The following is a 20,677-nucleotide window of genomic DNA, read 5'->3' as shown; positions in this document are numbered from 1 at the left end:
AGAGACATGCTTAAATTGACAGTGTTGCATGCTACACTATACAACATCTTGTTAGCACAATTTGATTTGAAGTTATTGTATCCACAGGTAATAATAATTTTATTCATATATTAAATAGCATTATACCATTGCCTCCTGGCTGTGTGATTACATTTAGACTTTTAAAGATTTCTCTGCCTTCAGTTCAACATTCTTTAGGATTCACAAAGAGCACTCTATTACAATTAACCCTTCCTAGATCAGGCTTAAGCTTGAAATTTTCCCCCAAGAAAATAGGAAATCCAAATAGTTTGGTTCCCTGTCTATCTGCAACTTGCCATATAATTACCCTGTTAGCAAGTTCCATTGGCAATGATGTTTATTAAACGAGTTGAAGCATTTATATAGTACAGTAGGTATTTTTCTGTTTCTGGAGCATTAACAATTAAAAAAGAAGAGTTAAATAGAGATTTGAACCTGGGTCCCCTGGTTTAACATACACTGCACTAACCACTCGGCCACTGGTTTCCAAACCTGGTCCTGGAGGCAGTCAAGTTTTCAGGGTATCCACAATGAATACTTGTGAGAGAGATTTGCATGCAGTGGAGGTCCAGTGTATGAAAATTTCTGTCATGAATATTCATTGTGGATATCTTGAAAACCTGACTGGCTGGGGTGCTTCCAGGAGCAGGTTTGGGAACCACTACACTAGGCTACTCTTCAGACTTACTTCCTATTTTCATAAGAATGCCCATAATACCTGAAGCTGACATACAGCCTGGTATCCCCTTTCTGTTTCACTTCCAGGCAAAGGAGACGGCTCTGTGGGTGCTGTGGGTGAATTGAGAAAATTCCTTGTATGTGCCCGGGGAGGGGTTATTGCCATTGGGCTTAGCACCCCCAATAATTCTGAAAAGTTGTCTCCTATGCTTCCAGGGGAGAGGAAGGGGCCAGCACCCACTGGGGGATTAAAGAGGTGTCATGCCTTTATCCCTCCAGTGGTCAGCTGCTCAATCACAGTACCTTTTTGTACCCTCGATTCGACTGAAACAGGTCTAACTTAGAGCGTCCTTCTTTTTAAACCTGGAAGTTTCTTCCCGTTTTGGGCCCTCCCTAGTCCCACCCAAAACATGCCCACAACATGCCCTTTGCTATTTGGATGTACTGCAGTGTTGGACTTCCCTTTTTTGCCTTTGCAAAGTTGGAATTTCAAGCACGTGGATGTCCATTTGGACATTTTGAGATGTCCATATGCTTTGACAACAAGCTCCTTAGTAGACCTCTCCATTTAGGCACTTGAGGCTGTATGGTAGGTGTCTGTTCTATAAGGGAACCTAAGTACTCTAGTTCCGTTATAGAATAGTAGTGTTAACTAGTATTGACGTGCCTAACATTTATGTGCCCGCAGGTACTACAGTTCTGCAGCTGGTGTAAGTGTAGATGCCTTGTTACTATGTAAGCCGCATTGAGCCTGCGATGAGCGGGAAAGCGCGGGGTACAGATGTAATAAATAAATAAATAATACATGTGGAAGGGATACATGTAATTCACAGTGTTCTGGTAAGTTACCTGTGTAAGTGGGAGATCTGCCGAAGTCCAACCCACTCTCTGTTTCTGTGTACACCCAAAATACAGATACACTCTGTGTAAGTTATATTGGTATTTGCAGAATAGCACATAGGCACCCCGGGTATGTGTGCAACATGTGCATAAATGTGGGCACTTCAGTTACACAATAGCCCATTTAGGGGCAATGTTATATCTGTCTGCCTCCAATTAGATGTCCACAGGGTACATGGCAGGAGACTATTCTATAAAGCAAAGCAGGCACCTACTTTTCCATATAGAATACTTATATAACCGGGTATTAATGTACCTAACATTTAGAGGCCCTTTTACTAAGCGGCGGTAAGCGGAACGCGGGCTTACCGTTCACAATTCCGAAACTAAAGCCAGCCAAACGCGGGAGCTGGCGGTAGTTCCACCATCTCAATGAGTTGTGGTAACTGCTCCCACCACATGGCCATGTGGTAAGAGCAATCTTACTACATGGCCATGTCTTTTTTTGGCCTTTTTACCCGCTACGGTAAAAAGGGACTCAGCATGTGGCAAAAAAGGCCCCTGACGATAGCGCAGGGTCCTTGTTACTGCAGCTGGTAGACGTGCGAGCACCTAAATGTGGTAGGAACATGCACATCATTCAGTATTCTGTAAATTAGGCTGGGCAACCAAATAATGTATATTTGGTTGCCCATACTTTGTTACTGTGTGCGCTTCCCTTGCAAATACACACTGTGTTAGTTAAACAGCTATTTGCAGACTAGCACTAAGGCACCCTGCTAGCACTTATGTGGTTAACCCCCGGATTCTATAAAGCGCGACTTAAGTTGCACGCGCAAATCTAGTTGTATTCTGGATTTGCACATGCAACTTAATTACTTGACAAGCCAATCAGCGCCAATAATTGCCACTTAACAAGAAATTACTGGCACTAATTGGCATTAATTAGAATTTACACGCAGAACAGTCTAACCAGCTTATTTTCGAAAGAGAAAAATGCCTATAGTGCAACCTAAATCGGGAGATAGACATTTGTCTCGCAAAGGTGCCCAAATTAGCATAATCCAAAGCCGATTTTGGGCGTTTCCAACTGCAGTCCGTCACGGAAACGAATAAAGTTGATGGGGCGTGTCGGAGGCGTGGTGGAGGCGGAACTGGGGCGTGGTTATCAGCCGAGGAGAGATGGGCGTCTTTAGCTGATAATCGAACAAGTCCCAAAAAAGTGCTCCAACTGCCCAGATGACCACTGGAGGGAATCGGGGATGACCTCCCCGGACTCCCCCAGTGGTCACTAACCCCCTCCCACCAAAAAAACCCCACTTTAAAAACTTTTTTTTCCAGCCTGTATGCCAGCCTCAAATGCCGTACCCACCTCCATGACAGCAGAATGTGTTCGATCCTCTCACAGCCTTTCCCTGGGTCAGATGTGGCTCTCGGGTGCAGTACAGGGTCACATCAGCATTGCATTGTGGTGGGTGTAGGGTATTGGGCTCCGTGATTTCATTAGCTTGTGTTACAGTCTCACGATGTTGGTAGTTGGTAGGCTCTTCTCCCATGGTGCTTTTCTCCCTGCCTACTGGGTCAGAGTGTGCCCTGTTGTGTTTCCTGTTGTAGTCCATGCGGTAATGGCCATTTTTGTAAGCCAGTTTTAGTTCCCTTTCCTGTGTTAGCCACGTTAGACAACTTAGTTCTTACCTTGAATGTAGCTGAAAGAGGGCATTGTACAGCATTCTGCCAGCTCTGACCTACTGCTAATCTCAGTACCAGGGAGACTCGTTGCCAGTGGGGCACAACCTCTGATCTGCAGTTAACTGTGAGTAAAGGCAGTTATTCCAATAAAGGACGTTTTTGGAGAGATTAGTCTTCAGGTGTCAACTGGTATGCCAATGTTATATAGCAGCAACCAGTCCTAGAGGCCTGCGTGTATGCAGGTCCCTGGAGCACTTTTAGTGGGTACCGCAGTGCACTTCAGCCAGGTGGACCCAGGCCCATCTCCCTCCCACCTGCAACACTTGTGCTGGTAAATGGGAGGCCTCCAAAACCCACTGTACCCACATGTACGTAGGTGCCCCCTTCACCCCTAAGAGCTATGGTAGTGTTGTACATTTGTGGGTAGTGGGTTTTGGGGGAGGGGGTTGGGAGCTCAGCACCCGTGGTAAGGGAGCTATGCATGTGGGAGCTTTTTCTGAAGTGTACCGAACTGACCTAGGGTGCCCAGTTGGTGTCCTGGCATATCAGGGGGGGCGAGTGTTCTACGAATCGTTGCCCCTCCCACGACAAATGGCTCGGATTAGGACGTTTTTGAGCTGGGCGTTTTTAGTTTCCATTATTGCTAAAAAAAAAACAAACGCCCAGGTCAAAAACGTCCATTTTTTCGAAAATACGGTTCGGCCCGCCCCTTCATGGACCCATTCTCCGAGATAAACGCCCATGGAGATAGGCGTTTGCATTCGATTATGCCCCTCCAAGCGTATTCTGTTCTGTAACTTGATGTGCGTAAATTCTAAGGTGTATAGTTGAAAAGGGGGCCATGGGTGTAGAATGGGCGGGTTGTGGGCATTTGTAAAAACTATGTGTGCTGTTAGAGAATGCACCCAATCTGCGTGTAATTTAGGTATCAGGATTTACACCAAGTTTTACTTGGTGTAACTGCCCACGACTAAATTTAGTCGCACGGATGAGTGTTCGGCGTATTCTATAAACCGTGTGGAAATTTAGGCTTATTCTATAAAGTACACCTAAATTTAGGCCCACTTTAGAGCACGCCTAGACATATTTCGTTTCCGTGCCGATTTTTTTAGGCATGATATATAGAATTTAGTCCTATGTGTGCACATATGTGTGTAAGTGCTAGTATACTAAACTTTTACCCATGCAACTCATACATAAATGTGGGCACCTAGGTTATTGAACTGTCCTTTACGGGAGCAGTTCTATCACTGGCACCTCCAATTAGGCACCCATAGGGCTCATGGTAGGAATCTACTTTATATAGGAAAGTAGGTGCCTATTTTCCTGTAAATAATACTAGTATAACCTGTGTACATTTGCCTTGCACATATACACTCTGTAGGTTAAGAAGGTGTTTTCAGAATAGTACTTAAGTGCCATGTGTAGGTGTGTGCTTATACATGTAAATGCTAGTAATCTAATCATTTATGGATATAATGCACATGAAAATGCAAACACCCAATATATAGAATTGCCCCATTAGCACATGAATTAGTGCATACTTAGCTGTCTGTAGAACTGCATGAATTATAGTGCATGATTAGCAGCTTGTAAATTGCCCCATTAGCTCATGAATTAGTGCTTGCTGTTTACTAAAGTGCAGTATGTTTTTTTTCTTTTCCATTTACTGTGCTTTAACAGCCAAACCTAAAGCAAGATACTACAAAGGTCATGTCTTAATTCAGGATGGGGAGGGGGGGGGTAGCATTTTCACTCAGAACCTAGAGCAAATCTACCATACCAACACTAACATCCAACACAAGGCTCCTACCTATGATACCTTAGGGCCCTAAATATTACAGTAGGGCAGGGGCGTATCTGGAATCCGGCGGTAGGGGGGGCCAGAGCCAGAAAGGGGGGGGCACATTTGTGCTGTGACGTCAGACTCCGAACTGGATTCAACGAATCAGCAGCGTTACTTACAGCATGGCAACGGAGGAGTCGGAGGAAGACGAAATATGAAGACTTCGGGTCGGACCTCGGCTGGCGGGGGTTGGGGCCCCCCGCCAGCAAAAGTAAGCAGCGGGGGAGGGTTGACGGCGGGGAGGGGGGCCAGGGCGAAATCTGCAGGGGCCCAGGCCCCTGTGGCCCCACGCAGATTCGCCCCTGCAGTGGGGCCCTAAAATATCAATACATCTATCAAGAAACCTGAACAAACGAAATCACTACAGAATACTACATAGAAAATTCATGCTAACAGAATACCTTGGTCACACACACAACACAGAACACAAATGCCAAATACAGAATAAGTGATCATAAATATAAATTAAATCGAAACCTGAAGAAGACAGACCTTGCATGTAATACAACACCACAGAAACAGAAAGATGCATTTCTTCCTACACTGTGCAACTCCACCCTATCCAGCTTCTCTCCCTCTCACTCCCCCCCCCCCCCCCCCCCCCCCATCATTCCAGCATCTGGCTTGCTTGCCTGCTTGCCCGTCCCCTCCTCCTTCCTGCTGTGGGTTCAGTATTTGAGTCCCACTTCATTTATCTCCTTGGTCTGGCATTTCTTTCCTTTCCCTTCCCTCCCTCTTCCTGAAGGCCCAGCACCTCTACTCCTTCCCTGCAGCAGCCCTCCTCCTCCCACACAACTCTAGCACACCTCTCCCTTTCCTGCAGCCCCTCCTCCCACACAACTCTAGCACACCTCTCCCTTCCCTGCAGCCCCTCCTCCCACACAAGTCCAGCACACCTCTCTGTTCCCTACAGCCCCCCAACTTCCAAAAGTCCAGCAAACTTCTTCCTTCTCTGCAGCCCTCTTTTCCCACAACAAACCCAGCACATCCCTTCCTTCCCTGCAGCCTCCCCACAACAGGTCCAGCACACCTCTTTCTTCCATGCAGCCCCCTCCTCCCACAACAAGGCCAGCACACACCTCTGCATTCCCTGCAGCCCCCTCCCACTACAAGTCTAGCACATCTTTCCCTGCAGTCTCAGCCCCCTCCTCCCACAACATGTCCAGCACACCTCTCCCTTCCCTGAGTCCACCCACCCACAATTGAGCATCCCTCACTGACTTCCCTGCCGCATGTCCAGGCCCGCTGCAGCTTCGGCTTCCTTCTCCTTCCCCTGCCACCGCTGCAGTGCACTGCTTGCAGCTTACACTTTCGAGATGTCTAGCAGCGATTCACTGAAGCACTCCGGATCCTTGCCGTTGATGCGTCTGGCCCTATCTGATGTAACTTCCTGTTTAGGGAGGGCCAGATGTGGCAGAGAGAAAGATCCAGAGTGCCTCTGTGAATCACTGCTGCTGCTGGGCGTCCCGAAAGTGTAAGCTGCAAGCAGTGCACTGCAGCGGCACCGGGGGAAGGGGAAGAAAGTCGAAACTGCAGCGACCCTGAATACGACTCGATGCCGGCCATCCCGCCGTGGGAGAAGAATTTCAGCTCGGATTCTGGGTGGGTCTCGGTCAAAAGTGGGTGGGCCTGGGCGCCCCTGGTGGGTTGTGAATACAACTGGTCGGACTATCATTAAATGAAGAGCATAGAAGGTGGGTAAAAGAAATGCTAGGGGTAGCACTGCAAGTCTTACCAGTTTCTCTTCCTCCCCAACCCCAATTCATCGCCATAGTTTACCATCCCACTCCCAGCCCATCTATACCATACTCACGCTATGCCTCCCAGTCCACCCTGGCCCATATACAACCCATATTCTCCTCCTCCAAGCCAGTTCTCAATAGTCTCTATTCCCTACCTAACTTGTGCACATCATACACTTTCCTCTTTCCTCTCAGACCATCCCCACTTCTTTCTCAGTCCCTCCCCGCTTTAATGTCTATTTCCTCTTCTCACCTTTCAGCTCATTTCTTCTTCCCATGCACTTTGACATTTGTTTTGGGATAGAATGTTTAATACCCACCCCCTGCCCCCCTGTATCTACACCCCTCCCCCATTCTATACTTTTTCCAATCCCTCATATTTCCTAAGCAGGTTCATTGTACATTTCAAATTTTTTATCCCCACCCTTCCTGGCAAGGATCATATTCCTACCCCCCCCCCCCCCCCCCCCCCTTCTCGGAGCCCGAGACTCCGTTCATATCTAGAACTCAGATTGAACTATAATAGCAGTTCCACATCCAGAAAAGCCCTATGAGCTGCTTCACCACCTGAATGCACAAACTTTGGAAGCTCAGTAATCAGTTGCTCCATACCCCCTAGAGCCAAATTTGCATGTGGTACTTCTTGCCCTCAGGCTGAAAATCCCAAAGATCACATGCTGAGCAGGAAATCAGTGAACCCAAAGGCATGCATTCATATCAACCCACTGTGTGCCAACCCACCCGCTAAAGCTCTAGCAGTCACAGAGTAAGTGGTTGGCTTGTGGAGCTGAGTTAGCACTGACTCTAGTGCCTTCTTCAGAAATGGAAAATGGCACCTCATTTGATGGTAACAGCTTTGGCACAATCTCCTTTTATCAAGCATTCCCTTCTTTCTCCTCCATTCTCTTCCCAGCACCATTATCCCCACTCCCCTCTTTCCCTGGCCCACATGATATGGAAGGATTTGGGGGTGGCCTACCACTAGAGCAGTACCCCCTGATTCATGGTGCCCTGCACAACCACATGGGTCATATACTCCAAAAGCTAGCATGTAGCAGAGCTGTGCTGTGAGTGAGAATGGAAAGCCAGGCTTAGAAGTTGAGCCAAGAGAAAAACCAAACCAAGAATCCCTTACCCCTTCTAAACTCCACACATCTCTCCTGTAACCACTGTTGCCAATTCCGTGGTCTTACCGCAGAATTGGGTGGTTTCCCGTGACCCACCGGGTTTTTTTTTTAAGTCAAGGGTCGCGGCTACTTGGGCGGTTTTTACCACCACGGTCATGGGTTGGGCGTTTTTCCCACGGTGACTTCTATTGGTCCACTTGGACCAATAGAAACCCCGAGGAGGCAGGTTCGAGGCTTGTTTTAAATGCCTGCAGCTCGCTACACGCCCAACCTCTTCCTGCTGCCGCCATACTATTTCTTTGGGACACTACAGCATAATGAGTACACTTAGTCCAACATCACTGTCACCCATAAGATGTAACATGGGGATGACTGTTTTATTTTTGTGAAAAAAGGGAGTACTCTCTAGTCCCCTTTCAATTTCAGACTCAGTCAGAGGTCTCTGCATTTCAGAGCTGCCAAACAGAAGCAATTTTAAAGATATTGCTCAGACTCTGACATCAAATTCTGGCACAATCCCCTCTGGTTTCCCGTTGTCCTTCCAGTAAAATAACATATTAATTTTGCTGACTGCAGGGCTGGAGGAGAAAGGCAAAATATAGCTATTGTCTACCCTTCATCCAGCCCAGCTGGCTCTGAAATCTTTGTTAAACCTTAAACAATTTTCCAACCTTTGCATCTGTAGTTTGACTCCAGTCCTCTGTCTCCTCTTGTTCTTGATTTTCTCTCTAATCTCACATTCCTTCTTTTAAGGATTCTCTTCCAGTCTTCCTCCTATATCATCATCATCATTTTTCTTTACTCCATGTATATTTGGTTCTCCATGGTTTTTCTGTACAGCTTCTATCATCTCACTTTTTTCTAGTCTTACTCCCTCCACTTTTCACCCTTTCTCACCTTCATGTCTCTTCTCTCTACTATGACCCCCTTTCCCCTCACTCACTCCTTTTTCCCAGTCCCACACAGCTACTCCCTCTTTCAGCTCCTCTTCTGTCTGCAGCTTTTGACCCCTCTGCATGAGCCCTGCTCTTCTTCCTCTCTCCCAGATCATGTCTCCTCCTGCCCAGCAATCTTCTCCAGTCCCCACACAGCTCATGTTCCCTTTGAGTTCCTCTGACCCTCATAACCTGTGTCTACTCCTGACCCACAGCTCCACTATCAGTCCCTGTCCCCATCTCCCAGTCTCTTTTCCCTTTACAGCTCTTTTCCAGCATTTCAGAGCAGCATTGTCTCTGTTAACCAGTGACCCCTTTCCATTCACTTCACCCCTTCCTAGTCCCCCTTTTCCTCTCCCAGTACTTTTCTGTCTTTTTTTTTACTGCTATAGATAGATAGTACTTTGACAACATAGGTAAAATGGTCATGTCAATAAAGTTATCTGAACCTGCCAGTTCCTTGTATCAATGTGTCTTCCTGCTGCAATTGACTTCTCCATTGGCAGTTGCTAGGCTACAGCAAGTTGCAATTCCCTTCTCTTCTGCAGTCTATTGAACAGATACCTACAGCCAAAAGTATGCAGGGGGAGGGGGAGGGGGAGCAGTAGCTAAGATACTTCCTTCCTATGTTTTTCTGTAGCTCTGCAGTATGAAGTTGCTGCCCCAGGTCTACAGACTTGCAGGGAAAAATATTAGGGGTGCTCAGGCACCCACAGAGCTGGTGCCTATGAGTGCACCTATACTTACCGTAAAAGTGACAATTAGTGAACGGTAAGTGCAATGTTCAGTTATTCATACTGAGTCTTTGCTCATATAACCTATCAACTTTCCACCCCCTAATACAGCACGTCATTAGCGTGGGAGTTTTAACACACTGGCTGTTTTTAGCACACTGTGGCTGGTACCACAGATTGATGCTTATAGTTAGCATGTTCTAAATTTTATGCTAATTGCTTACCCCCTCATTCTATAATTTGAGTGGAGGAGTAAGCTAATGGTTAGCACAGTGGCCTGAGAAGTGTAATTAAACTCTGGAGTTCAATTCCAGATAATGTAGTAAAAGCAGTTAGCTTAGCTGGGTTTTAAAAAGGTTTGTATAGCTTCCTAAAAGAAAAGTCTATAAGCCATTATTAAAATGACTTGGGGAAAATCCACTGCTTATTTCTAGGATAAGCGGCATAAAATGTATTGTATTGTTTTGAGAACTTGCCAGGTACTTGTGACCTGGATTGGCCACTGTTGGAAACAGGATGCTGAGCTTGATGGACCTTCGGTCTGTCCCAGTATGGCAATACTTATGTACTTAAGAAGGGAAACTGGGTATGATTCCCACTTCAGCTCCTTGTGACTCTGACCATGTCACTTAACCTTCTATTGCCCCAGGTACAAAGTGCTTAAATTTAGGTACCAAGGGAAAGGGAATGAGATTTGATATTCTGTCTTTCTGTAGTTACAAAGTACCTTTAGATAACCACTTTGTAACTACAGAAAGGCAGAATATTAAATCTCATCCCCTTTCTCTTGGTACCTAAATTTAAGCACTACCCCCCGGATTCTATGTAGCACAGCTTAAGTTGCACGTTAAATCCAGTCTTATTCTGGATTTGCATGCACAATAATTAGTTAAAATGCCAGTGTTGATAACTGGCATTAAATAGAATTTAAGAGTACAACTGTCTAAGTGTATTCTGTAACGCGATGCACATAAATTTAAAGTTGCATAGTTGAAAAGGGGGCACAAAATGGGCAGGTGATGGACATTTCTAAAATTTATGCGCTTTGTTACAGAATAACCCCGGGCCATGCCTAATCTAGGCGTTGACATTTACACCAAGTTTTACTTGGCGCAACTTCCATAATTAAATTTAGTTACACGAACAGGCACTCGGCATATTCTATAAACCATTTGGAAATTTAGGCATATTCTATAAAGTTCACCTAAATTTACTTTATAGAATGTTCACAGCCATATTTTTTACACCAATTTTTTAGGTGTGATATATAGAATCTAGCCCTGTTTGTGTACTGCATACTTGCACTCATAAGTGCTAGGTGTGCACTCAGCACTACTTTGCTTAGTGGAAAAATGCAAGGGGGTATTCACAGGGGAGGATCATGGGTGGGGCATGGATAGGTCCAATATATATGCATTTAACTTACAGAATACTGTAAGTTAAGCACTGACGTGCCACATCTAAGTGCACACATTTTTACCTGCTATTGACATGGCAAAAGCGGGTTCAAATAAATGTTGGCGTGTTCATGCTGACTTATGCTAGTATTCTGTAATGCAGGGATTCTCAACCCAGTCCTGGGGACACACCTAGCCAGTCAGGTTTTCAAGATACCCACAATGAATATGCATGAGATCAATTTGTATGACATATCTCAATTGGAATGCAAATTGATCTCATGCATATTCATTGTGGGTATCTTAAAAAACTGACTGGTGAGGTGTGTCCTGAAGACTGGGTTGACAGCCCCTGCTTTAATGGCTCCCATATGCTGTTATAAATTAGCACTCAGTGCAAAGCATCTAGGAGTCTAAATGGTGGCTCCCAGTTATAGAATCACCCCCTTAGTGTTTTTTTATTATACAATCCTCTTAGTGTCATGTCATGCCTGCATATGACATGTTATGGCACCTATGTGCTAACAATAGGGCCCTTTTACAGAGCAGTGGTAAGCCCAACGCAGGCTTACTGCATGCTCATCTGGAACTACTTATGTCTGAACACGGGCGCCGGCAGTATTTACAGCCTCAAAGTGCACTATTTGCCATGCTATGGAAAAATAGCTAAATCTTTTCCAGCGCTGCTCTAACACAGGAGTAGTTGGGCAATGCCGCACATTACCTGGTTACCGCCGGGCTAGTGCTGGAGCCCTTTAACGCCACATGGCCACACCATTTTTTGGCCTTTTTGCCCACTGCAGTAAAAAGGGCTGCAGTGCGCTGCAAAAAAGGGACACCCGCCGCTAGCGCAGGGCCCTTTTTACCTTAGCTTGGTAAAAGGACCCCAGTGTTGTGCACTAATCACTTGTTAAGTGCTTAATGACCTTTGGTAGAAGATTTCCTTAGTATGCAAGATGCATTAGATAGATAGATAGATAGATAGATAGATAGATAGATAGATAGATAGATAGATAGATAGATAGATAGATAGATAGATAGATAGATAGATAGATAGATAGATAGATAGATAGATAGATGAGAATGTGGTTTGTTATCTGAATGCATTGGACTTAGAAGGAATCACTTTTGCTGTAGGTGGTGTGTTGTATTGCAGATCCTGAAACAAAAATTCTTTGTAATATTTTGAATCAAATTCTCTATTTTTAGTGAAAGATTAACATGGATATCTATTAGATTAGTCCATCTGCTCTAGTGTCCAGAAAAGAACATTTCTAAGTGGTCAAGACCATCAAGTACAATGGGATGGGGACTCATCAGATCAGAATCCAGTACTGTTGTGCATTATGATATAGTAAATATTGAGGTCGATATTCAAATATTGAGGTAGATATTAGTTTTGCTGTCCATATGTTGATCTTCTAGGTCGATATTCAAAGCAATTTAACTGGCCATTTTAGCTCTTGGCTGGTTAAATCGCTTGTTTGGGGCTAACCACTCATTTTCAGTGGCACTTAACTGGATAATGCCACTGAAAATGTCCAGTTAGCATCTAACACAAAACTGGTTATTTTGGGGGTGTTCCAGGGGTGGGGTCAGCACTTTGCTGTTTAAGGGCCGATATCCATCACTTAACTGGCCAAGGTGACAGCACAAAAGTCAGTCCTATCTTTATACGGGCAGCCATAACTGGTTAAGTCCTGAATATAGGTTAAAAAATTTTGTTATCAGGAACAATAAATTCAAATTTGAATTTACCACATGTATTTTAGGGGTTGAGGTGGATAGTCAGCTTACCATGGTAGATCAGGTAAATAATGTGGTAAAAAGTTCCTTTTTTTACTGTAAAAGTGTGGTCTTGAAAAAGCTCCAGACAGTTCAAAATTTAGCAATCATTATGCCAGGATGAACCAATATCACCATATTTTCATAAAATGCATTGGTTACCTGTGGTAGTGAGGTCCTATTTTAAATTATGTTCTATGGTTTTTTGGTCCTTTTATGGCTATGCGCCTTCGTGCTTGGCTGGGTTCTTCTCTCTTCTAAATAGACAACTAGTATGGGGGTCAGGTTGTTTTAAAATTTCCCCCAGTTGGCTCAGTTAAGTCTATTATGGGCCCTTTTACAGAGTGGCGGTAAGTCCAACATAAGCTTAATGCTCCCTCTTTCAGTTCTACCACCGTCCCAATGCGGCAGCTGGTGGTAGTCCCGCCCTGAGAACACGCCATTTCCAGGGGGAAAAGAAAACCCCCGGAAATGGCTTGTGTGGCAGTAACCTGGCGGTAATCAGGCATCGCCGTGCGCTGCCTGGCTACTGTGGGGTTACACCTGGAGCCCTTATCGCCACCTCAGTGGATGGCAGTAAGGGCTCCCCATCGCATGGGCATGCGGTAAGAGTTCTCTTACCGCATGGCCACGTGTGCCTGAGGTCTTTTTACCCGCTGTGGTAAAAAAGACCCTGGCGCACGGGAAGAACGGCCCCCCGCACAGGGCTTTTTTCCCACAGCTTGGTAAAAGGGCCCCTTTAGTTATCTGTATCCATGTCTTGTAAAGGTGGTTTAGTTTGCAATTCCTTTCCTATTATAGTCCATTCTTTAAGAGACTAAGATTTAGAAAACAACTAAAAACTAATCTATTTTAAGAATTATGTGGTCTGATTTACATTTTCAATTGTGATGCAAAGTTTGTACTTCCCAGATTAGGGTTTCGTTTTTGTTTTTTTTTTGTTATTGTGATCCGCTTGGAACTATGTGGGCTTTTTTGGAATATAAAACCGATATGTAATAAAATGTAATGAATATAGAACTTAACAGTGATACATCTTTTATTCTGCAGTTCTTTCTTCTGTACATCTTGCCTGTATGTTAAGTCTTTTTTCTTTAAGAAATGGGAAGGTTTTCACTCAAATCAAATAATTCCTTCTTCCAATACATTCAGATAATAATATATACAATTATAATAATTAATACAACTAAAATGGCTAAGATAAAGCATATACTTAACTGTTATTTGATTTTTTTGTTCCTAGCCCAAAAAAGCGAAGGATCTTCTTTTGAAGAAAAACAATACATATGCAGCAGCAACAGTGAGCTACACGCCTAATATTGCAAGGGACCCTGGTTTAGCAACCATTGCTAAAAGTGCCACAATAGAGCCAAAAGAAGTGGAACCGAAACCTAAACCTGCAGAACCCAAGAAAACATTCAACAGCGTCAGCAAAATTGACCGACTGTCAAGAATAGCCTTTCCATTGCTTTTTGGCACCTTTAATTTAGTTTACTGGGCTACTTATTTAAACCGAGAGCCAGCCATTATATCCCATCCTCCACCTCAATAACCCATCTTATAATTTTCTTGTGTTTCATCTTTTCGCATTGGGAGTTACTTCCAAAGTCCAATATATAGTAAATCCCATTGACTGCATTGTTGCTGTCTTAAAGAATTGAAGATATTTTCCTCATGAAAAATATTCTAAAAATTACAAAATAAAAACTTGTAGGGTACAATATGAAGACTGGCGTACATGGATTCTAAAACAGAACAAGAAGTGCTAGTAGTGGAGATGTTCCAAATACCTATGTGTAAATAGCATTGCTGACCACCCCCAGTGGATAAACAAGTGAGTCCATAAAAGTTTTATCTGAAAGTGCTAAGGATGAAACAACCAGTCTTCAGTATTTTTATTATTATTTCAAAATGCCATTACCTAATCATGCTCAGTGCAATGAGATTTTCATTTCCTTTCCACCAAACAACAAAAGCAGATATTTTCTTGAATCTCCCAAACTATCTTAAATACATATACCCCTGGATTCTATATAAGGTTCAGTGAGTAGCATGTGTTAAATTGTGTACACGGTCAATTTACACACAACTCAATTGAGTAATGAGCCAATTAGTGGTGATAATTGGCCGATAACCAAAAATCATCACTAATTGGCAATAATTGGAATTTATGAGCACTTCTTTTTAGATGTATTCTAAAAAGAGACGTGCGTAAATTCCAACGCTCATAACTGAAAAGGGGACACGGCCATGTGGGCATGTCGGGGATGTCAGTCATATTTACATTCGTCATTATAGAATTCAGGGGAACGTGTTTACATTTAGGTATGGGCATTTACACCAGATTTTCAGATATCTGCTTATGCCATGTCAGTGGCAGGAGTAAATGGACACGCCTAGGTGCATCAAGCTGCACATGTAACTTATAGTATGTTATAATTACATACAGGATTTGGAAACATGTCCATTCTCTTCCTGTGCTCCACCCGTGTACATTCCCCTTGCAATTATTTGCTAAGGCACTTATGTACTCAGTTACAAAATAGCACGCAATGCACTTACGAACACAAGTGCCAATGTGGAAAATGATGTTGAAGAAAATTCGACACCACCTGACGAATCAAAGAAAGGTAGCCTACACAGGATCAGATAAACCAAAGGAGTAGGGATGGGACATCAGAAGAACCAATCCAGACAGGACTCCAAAGGTAAATGAGTAAAACTTTATCTGTACTAAAAATACCAGATATAATGGACTTGACATGGTCCCATGTTTCGGCAGTATGCGCCTGCTTCAGGAGTCAGCACTGTTCGAGTGAGAGCGTTGTTATGATCATTGGAATGGATTTTTCCATTAAAGGCTTTTGCCATACTCTTACCTTTTTAGTGAAATAACAGCTATTAATGCAGATACTCTGAGTTCTGAAGCAGTCACATACTGCCGAAACGTGGGACCATGTCGAGTCCATTTTATCTGGTCATTTTAATAATGATATTGTTTTACTTAATTTACCTTTGAAGAAAATTTAAAGCAACTTTTTAAGAAATTTTAGGTCTGTGAGTATGTCCATGAGCAACAGAGTCTCTGGAAAAGTCCAAACTGATTTACAAATGAGTCAACATTTTATATCCCACAGATGACATTTATTTTAATGCCAGCCTCAGTGTTAAAAAAAATTATGTATACTATATATATATATATATATATATATATATAGTGAATGGCGCTGAATGTAGGACCACTGAGATATATGTATAACAGTGATATTCAGTCTCTATACAGATAGCTAAATAATTTAAGACAATCCTTTTGAGGCTTAAATTAAACCACTTAGGTATATGGCTAGGGGCTCATTTTCAGAGCAGTTAGACTTTCAAAATTCCATATGTTATTATGAGGCATATTTTCAAAGCACTTAGACTTACAAAGTACCATAGGTTACTATATAATTGTGTAAGTCTCAGTGCTTTGAAAATGAGCCCCCTATGTAACTTTGTAGGTCTAAGTGCATTGAAAATACACCTCATAGTGTCTGAGTATTTCCAGCTATTTGTACAGTTGGGTGGAATGCCCATGTGCCACCCTTGCTCCATCCTGGCACTTTCTGAATAATGCTGGGTCAGTCTGTAAGAATTTTCAGGAGCAATATATGTTATTGTACCCTGAAAATTTACATATAAGGTACTTATACACTTAACAGCTAACCCATTTCAAATTTTTAACAGACTGCTAAGCAGCTAGTAAAAGTGTTACCTTAGACCCAAACTAACTCATACTAAACCAGCCAGCTTGGTAAAAATGCCTTTGAAGCTAATTGGAGTCAACTCTGTGGGTGCTTGAGCACCCCCAATATTGAGAAAATTCCTTGTATGTGTCCAGGGAGGGTTTTTTTCCATTGGGCTTAGCACCCCCAATAATTTTGAAAAGTTGGCTCCTATGACCATGAGTGGGGTAAGATCTGGGAGGGACATGGGCAGTAACAGGGTATGGCTAGCACTGATATCTACCATGTAAGATGGCCCATTCACTAGCTGTCTTGACTGCCAATAACATGAATGCACAGGCCTGCTCACTATTTGTCCTGACAGTCAATGACATGGATGCACTTAAGTGCAGCCACTCTACCAGTAGTCCAGTACTGTGGCCACATCATGGCAACCGGACCCCTCTGATATCCTTGATCAGCACCCTCCAATACAAGTCTTCCCTAGAAAATAACCTTCACACTCAACCCTCCTTCATCAAGCCCCCTCCCTCACATTATGAACATTCCTCCTAGATTAACACCCCCTACAGGTAGCCTCCCAAATGCTATGCCCTTCAAAGGAACACCATGGCCCCAAGCCTCCTCCCACACCGCACCCCCCCCCCCCCCCCAGGAGTCACTTGAGGGCTTTCTGGTAGTTTAATGGGCCAAAGATGGAGGTTTTCCATGCTTCTATTCCAGCACAGTTTTGGGCACAAAATGCTGCTTATGGCCCTTAGCAGTAGTCTTACAGTACTACTAAGGGTCATCCTACCATATAAGGAGCAATTGTTCTTATTTTGCATATTGCCTGTGAGACTACAGCTAGGAGTCATTGGTGCCATTTTGAACCCAGAGCAGTCCTGTGGTTAGAGCAAAGGGGGGGCTGCTCTCGCCCTGGCCCACTATACAATCAGGGAAGCCCATGGGCGAATCTAGCGGAGGTCAGAGAGTGGAGAAAGGGTCAGAGTATAGACGGTCTTTGGCTTAGAAAGGTACTCTGCGGGGGGGGGGGGGGTTGAAGGGGAGTATCAGTTTTGGTTGGGTGTTAATATGGAGGGGGTGGAACTTGATTTAGGGTTTGAATGTGGAGGGCTTACTTTCTGGGAGGGAGCCTTATGTTTGAGGGAGTCTTGATTGAGGGTGAGACTGTTCAAGGGGGTGCTGATTCAGGAAACTCTAGGAAGAGGCCAGGTTGTGTAGCCATGGTACCTTAGGTTTGTAGATGTGTGCCAGGACCCACACACACATGCCCAATCAAATAACATGGGTGCACCCACACTGTCTGTTGGAGCATATAACATGGCCACATGTGGTACATGTCTGCTAGGTGCAATACAAGCAGGGCTGGTGTTTGCTAACCCCCCAGCAAACAGTAAGTACAAAGCCTGAGTTGTTAATGCAGAGGATATGTCCAGTATCTGCTCTGGATTTAACATACAGCGAATACATGTATTGCACAGCGCTGCGTTACGTGCAGTGGCAGATGGCATGGCGCTCCTCTGCTATCTGCAGAATCATACCCAGAGATACCCAAGCATTGGATAAACTCTCTTTATTGATAATAGCTTAAAGATTCGCAAGGCACCATGTTTCGGCTGAATGTGTCTGCCTCAGGAGTCTAATAGTGGAGAGTGTGTAGCAAAACTTGGATATTGAGAGTATGCCACAAAGGGCGTTGAAGTGCTGGTCTTTAGAAAGACCTGTATTTTCATTGTGAAGTCAGAAGTTCTTTCTAAAAACCAGCACTTCAATGCTCTTTGTGGCATACTCTCAAGATCCAAGTTTTGCTACACACTTTCCGCTACTAGACTCCTGAGTTAGGCAATTCAGCCGAAACACGGTGCTGTGTGAGTCTTTAAGCTACTATCAATAAAGAGAGTTTATCCAACACTTGGGTGTCTCTGGGTCTGATTTTGAAAAGCCATTATCCGTTTCCTTTTGTGCCTTTTTTGTGAGATTTTAGTGTTCCTCCACCTTTGCGGATCCTGTGCTTGGCTCCTGGGTTATCTTCCACTGCACGTAATGCAGTGGAGCGGTCACACATAAATAAGGCCCTTATTTTAGAAGTTCTGAAAACTGCCATTTTGATATTCGTATGGCATGAACATCCATATCCCGATTTTATAATACCAGGATATGGACATCTAAGACTTCTAATATGTCCGTATGGCAATGGTGGTCTGGGTGTTTTGGGCAGGGATATGGTGGGGCTAATATATGGATGTCCAGCTCTGATTGCAGAATTGGAAGGGACATCCAACTCAAAAACAATGGATATATGTATTTAGACCTGGTACTTAGCACATCTATGTGACAGAAAAGCACTCCAGTTGAGCAGTTGCAATCACCCATAGTGGGACTTGAAGTTGAAACCTCTGGGTTTCAGCTAGCTGCTCTTATCATTAAGCCACTCTTCCATATGGATACCAGTGTGGCCATTTTATGTTATGGATTCTCTTATGCTGCCACAAAGATGTCCATATCCTTTGCTTTGCCTTATTCATAGTTTAGACATTTTGAATGCCCCCAGGTAGATCTTGAGGGGTCAGGATGTTGGGAAGGGAAAGGCTTTGAGAGCAAGAAAAATTTCTTTGGTTGAGAAGGTTTGGGAGGAGTGGGGTTTGTGCATGGAGGAAAGATGGGGCTGATGGGGGCCTTCAAGAGGGAGATCAGATGTGCAGGATGGGATTGGGGGGATCGAATGTGTTGGGGACGTTCAGAGGGGATTGGAATTAGGGGGATATTGAAGATGCAGAGGGGGGATCAGACCTTCAAAGATGATCAGACAAAGGGGGCTGGAGGGTGTTTTTCTGCAGTTAGATATTTATTTATATATGCCTCCCCCCACACTGTATTATATGCAGTGGCAAATAGTGCAGGAGCACCACACTATCTACCACTGCATGTAACACAGAGCTGTGCAGGAGATTTTCTCTTTATATGGAAGGATGTACCTCTATCAGTAGTGCCATGAGATTACCACTAGGGGAAGGGGAAGGAGCAGAGAGGACTGTTCCTCCCCGGGACCACTAACCACAATAGACACCCCCGGTTAGGTCTCTTCAAGGAGGATCAGACAAGGGGAGGCTGGAGGGTGTGCCACTGAGCTACCAGATATTTATTCATGTGTGTCCCCTCCACTATATTACATGCAGTGGCACTATCTACCACTGCATGTAACACAATGTCGTGCAGAAGATTTTCTACTTAAATGGAAGGATGCCCACTATCAGTAGTACCATGAGACTACCACTACGAGCAGCAGCAGAGGGGGACTGCTCCACCCCAGGACCACTAACCACCATGGTACACACCTGAGTAGGTCCTGGGAGGTGGGTCAGGGTGGTGAGGCAAGGGCAGGCTTTGTGGGCAAGGCAGTTTTCTTCAGTGGGCAGGATTTTTATACAGGTGTAACATAGAAACATAGAAACACAATGGCAGATAAAGGCCATATGACCCATCCAGTCTGCCCATCCTCTGTAACCCCCAATTCTACCTGTTCCTATGTGATCCCACATGCTTATCCCATGCCTTTTTATATTCTGGAACAGTCCTCGACTCCACCACCACCACCGGGAGGCCATTCCATGCCGCCACCACTCTTTCTGTGAAATATTTCCTTAGGTTACTCCTAAGCCTATTCCCTCTTAACTTTGTCATATGCCCCCTCATTCCAGAGCTCTCCTTCATTTGGAAAGGCTCTCTTCCTGTACATAAATGTCCTTGAGATATTTAAATGTCTCCTCTCTCCCTCCTCTCTTCCAGCGTGTATGCATGTTGTGTTTCATAGTCTGTTCCTATAATTTTTGCATTCAAGACCACTTACTAATTTCACAGCCGCCCTCTGGACCGACTCCATCCTGTTTATATCTTTCCATAAGTGTAGTTTGTGCATGAGGCCGGGATGGGACTGGGGGGATCAGATATGTGGGAGGGTGATCAGATGTGCAGGAGAAGCACCCCCACTAAACATTTTGTTACAGGAGCTGTGCTACTGGACTGCTTATAGTGCATGGCTGCACTTTGCGCCTCATCTTGGGGTGGCACTATTGGTGGTAATGACAGCTAACACGTGGTAATCACCCACAGCAGGCCACTCTTCCACTCCACCCATTCATGCCTGGTTCCCTCACC

At 44.3% G+C, this 20,677-nt stretch overlaps 1 protein-coding gene across 1 annotated transcript in view; it reads left to right on the top strand.

The window, feature by feature from the left end:
• Nucleotides 1–14,346, top strand: part of LOC115476824 (gamma-aminobutyric acid receptor subunit alpha-1) — a 169,260-nt gene extending 154,914 nt beyond the window's left edge. Inside the window, exon 10 of the mRNA XM_030213400.1 lies at nt 14,038–14,346. Within this exon, the coding sequence (XP_030069260.1) occupies nt 14,038–14,346 (309 nt within the window). The remainder of the gene's footprint in view (nt 1–14,037) is intronic.
• The last annotated feature ends 6,331 nt before the right edge of the window (nt 14,347–20,677 follow it).

Source organism: Microcaecilia unicolor, chromosome 8 (genome assembly GCF_901765095.1).
Source record: "Microcaecilia unicolor chromosome 8, aMicUni1.1, whole genome shotgun sequence".
NCBI classification, from domain to species: Eukaryota; Metazoa; Chordata; class Amphibia; order Gymnophiona; family Siphonopidae; genus Microcaecilia; species Microcaecilia unicolor.
Note: the sequence above shows the minus strand (reverse complement) of the source record. Positions and strands in the feature narration are given on the sequence as shown.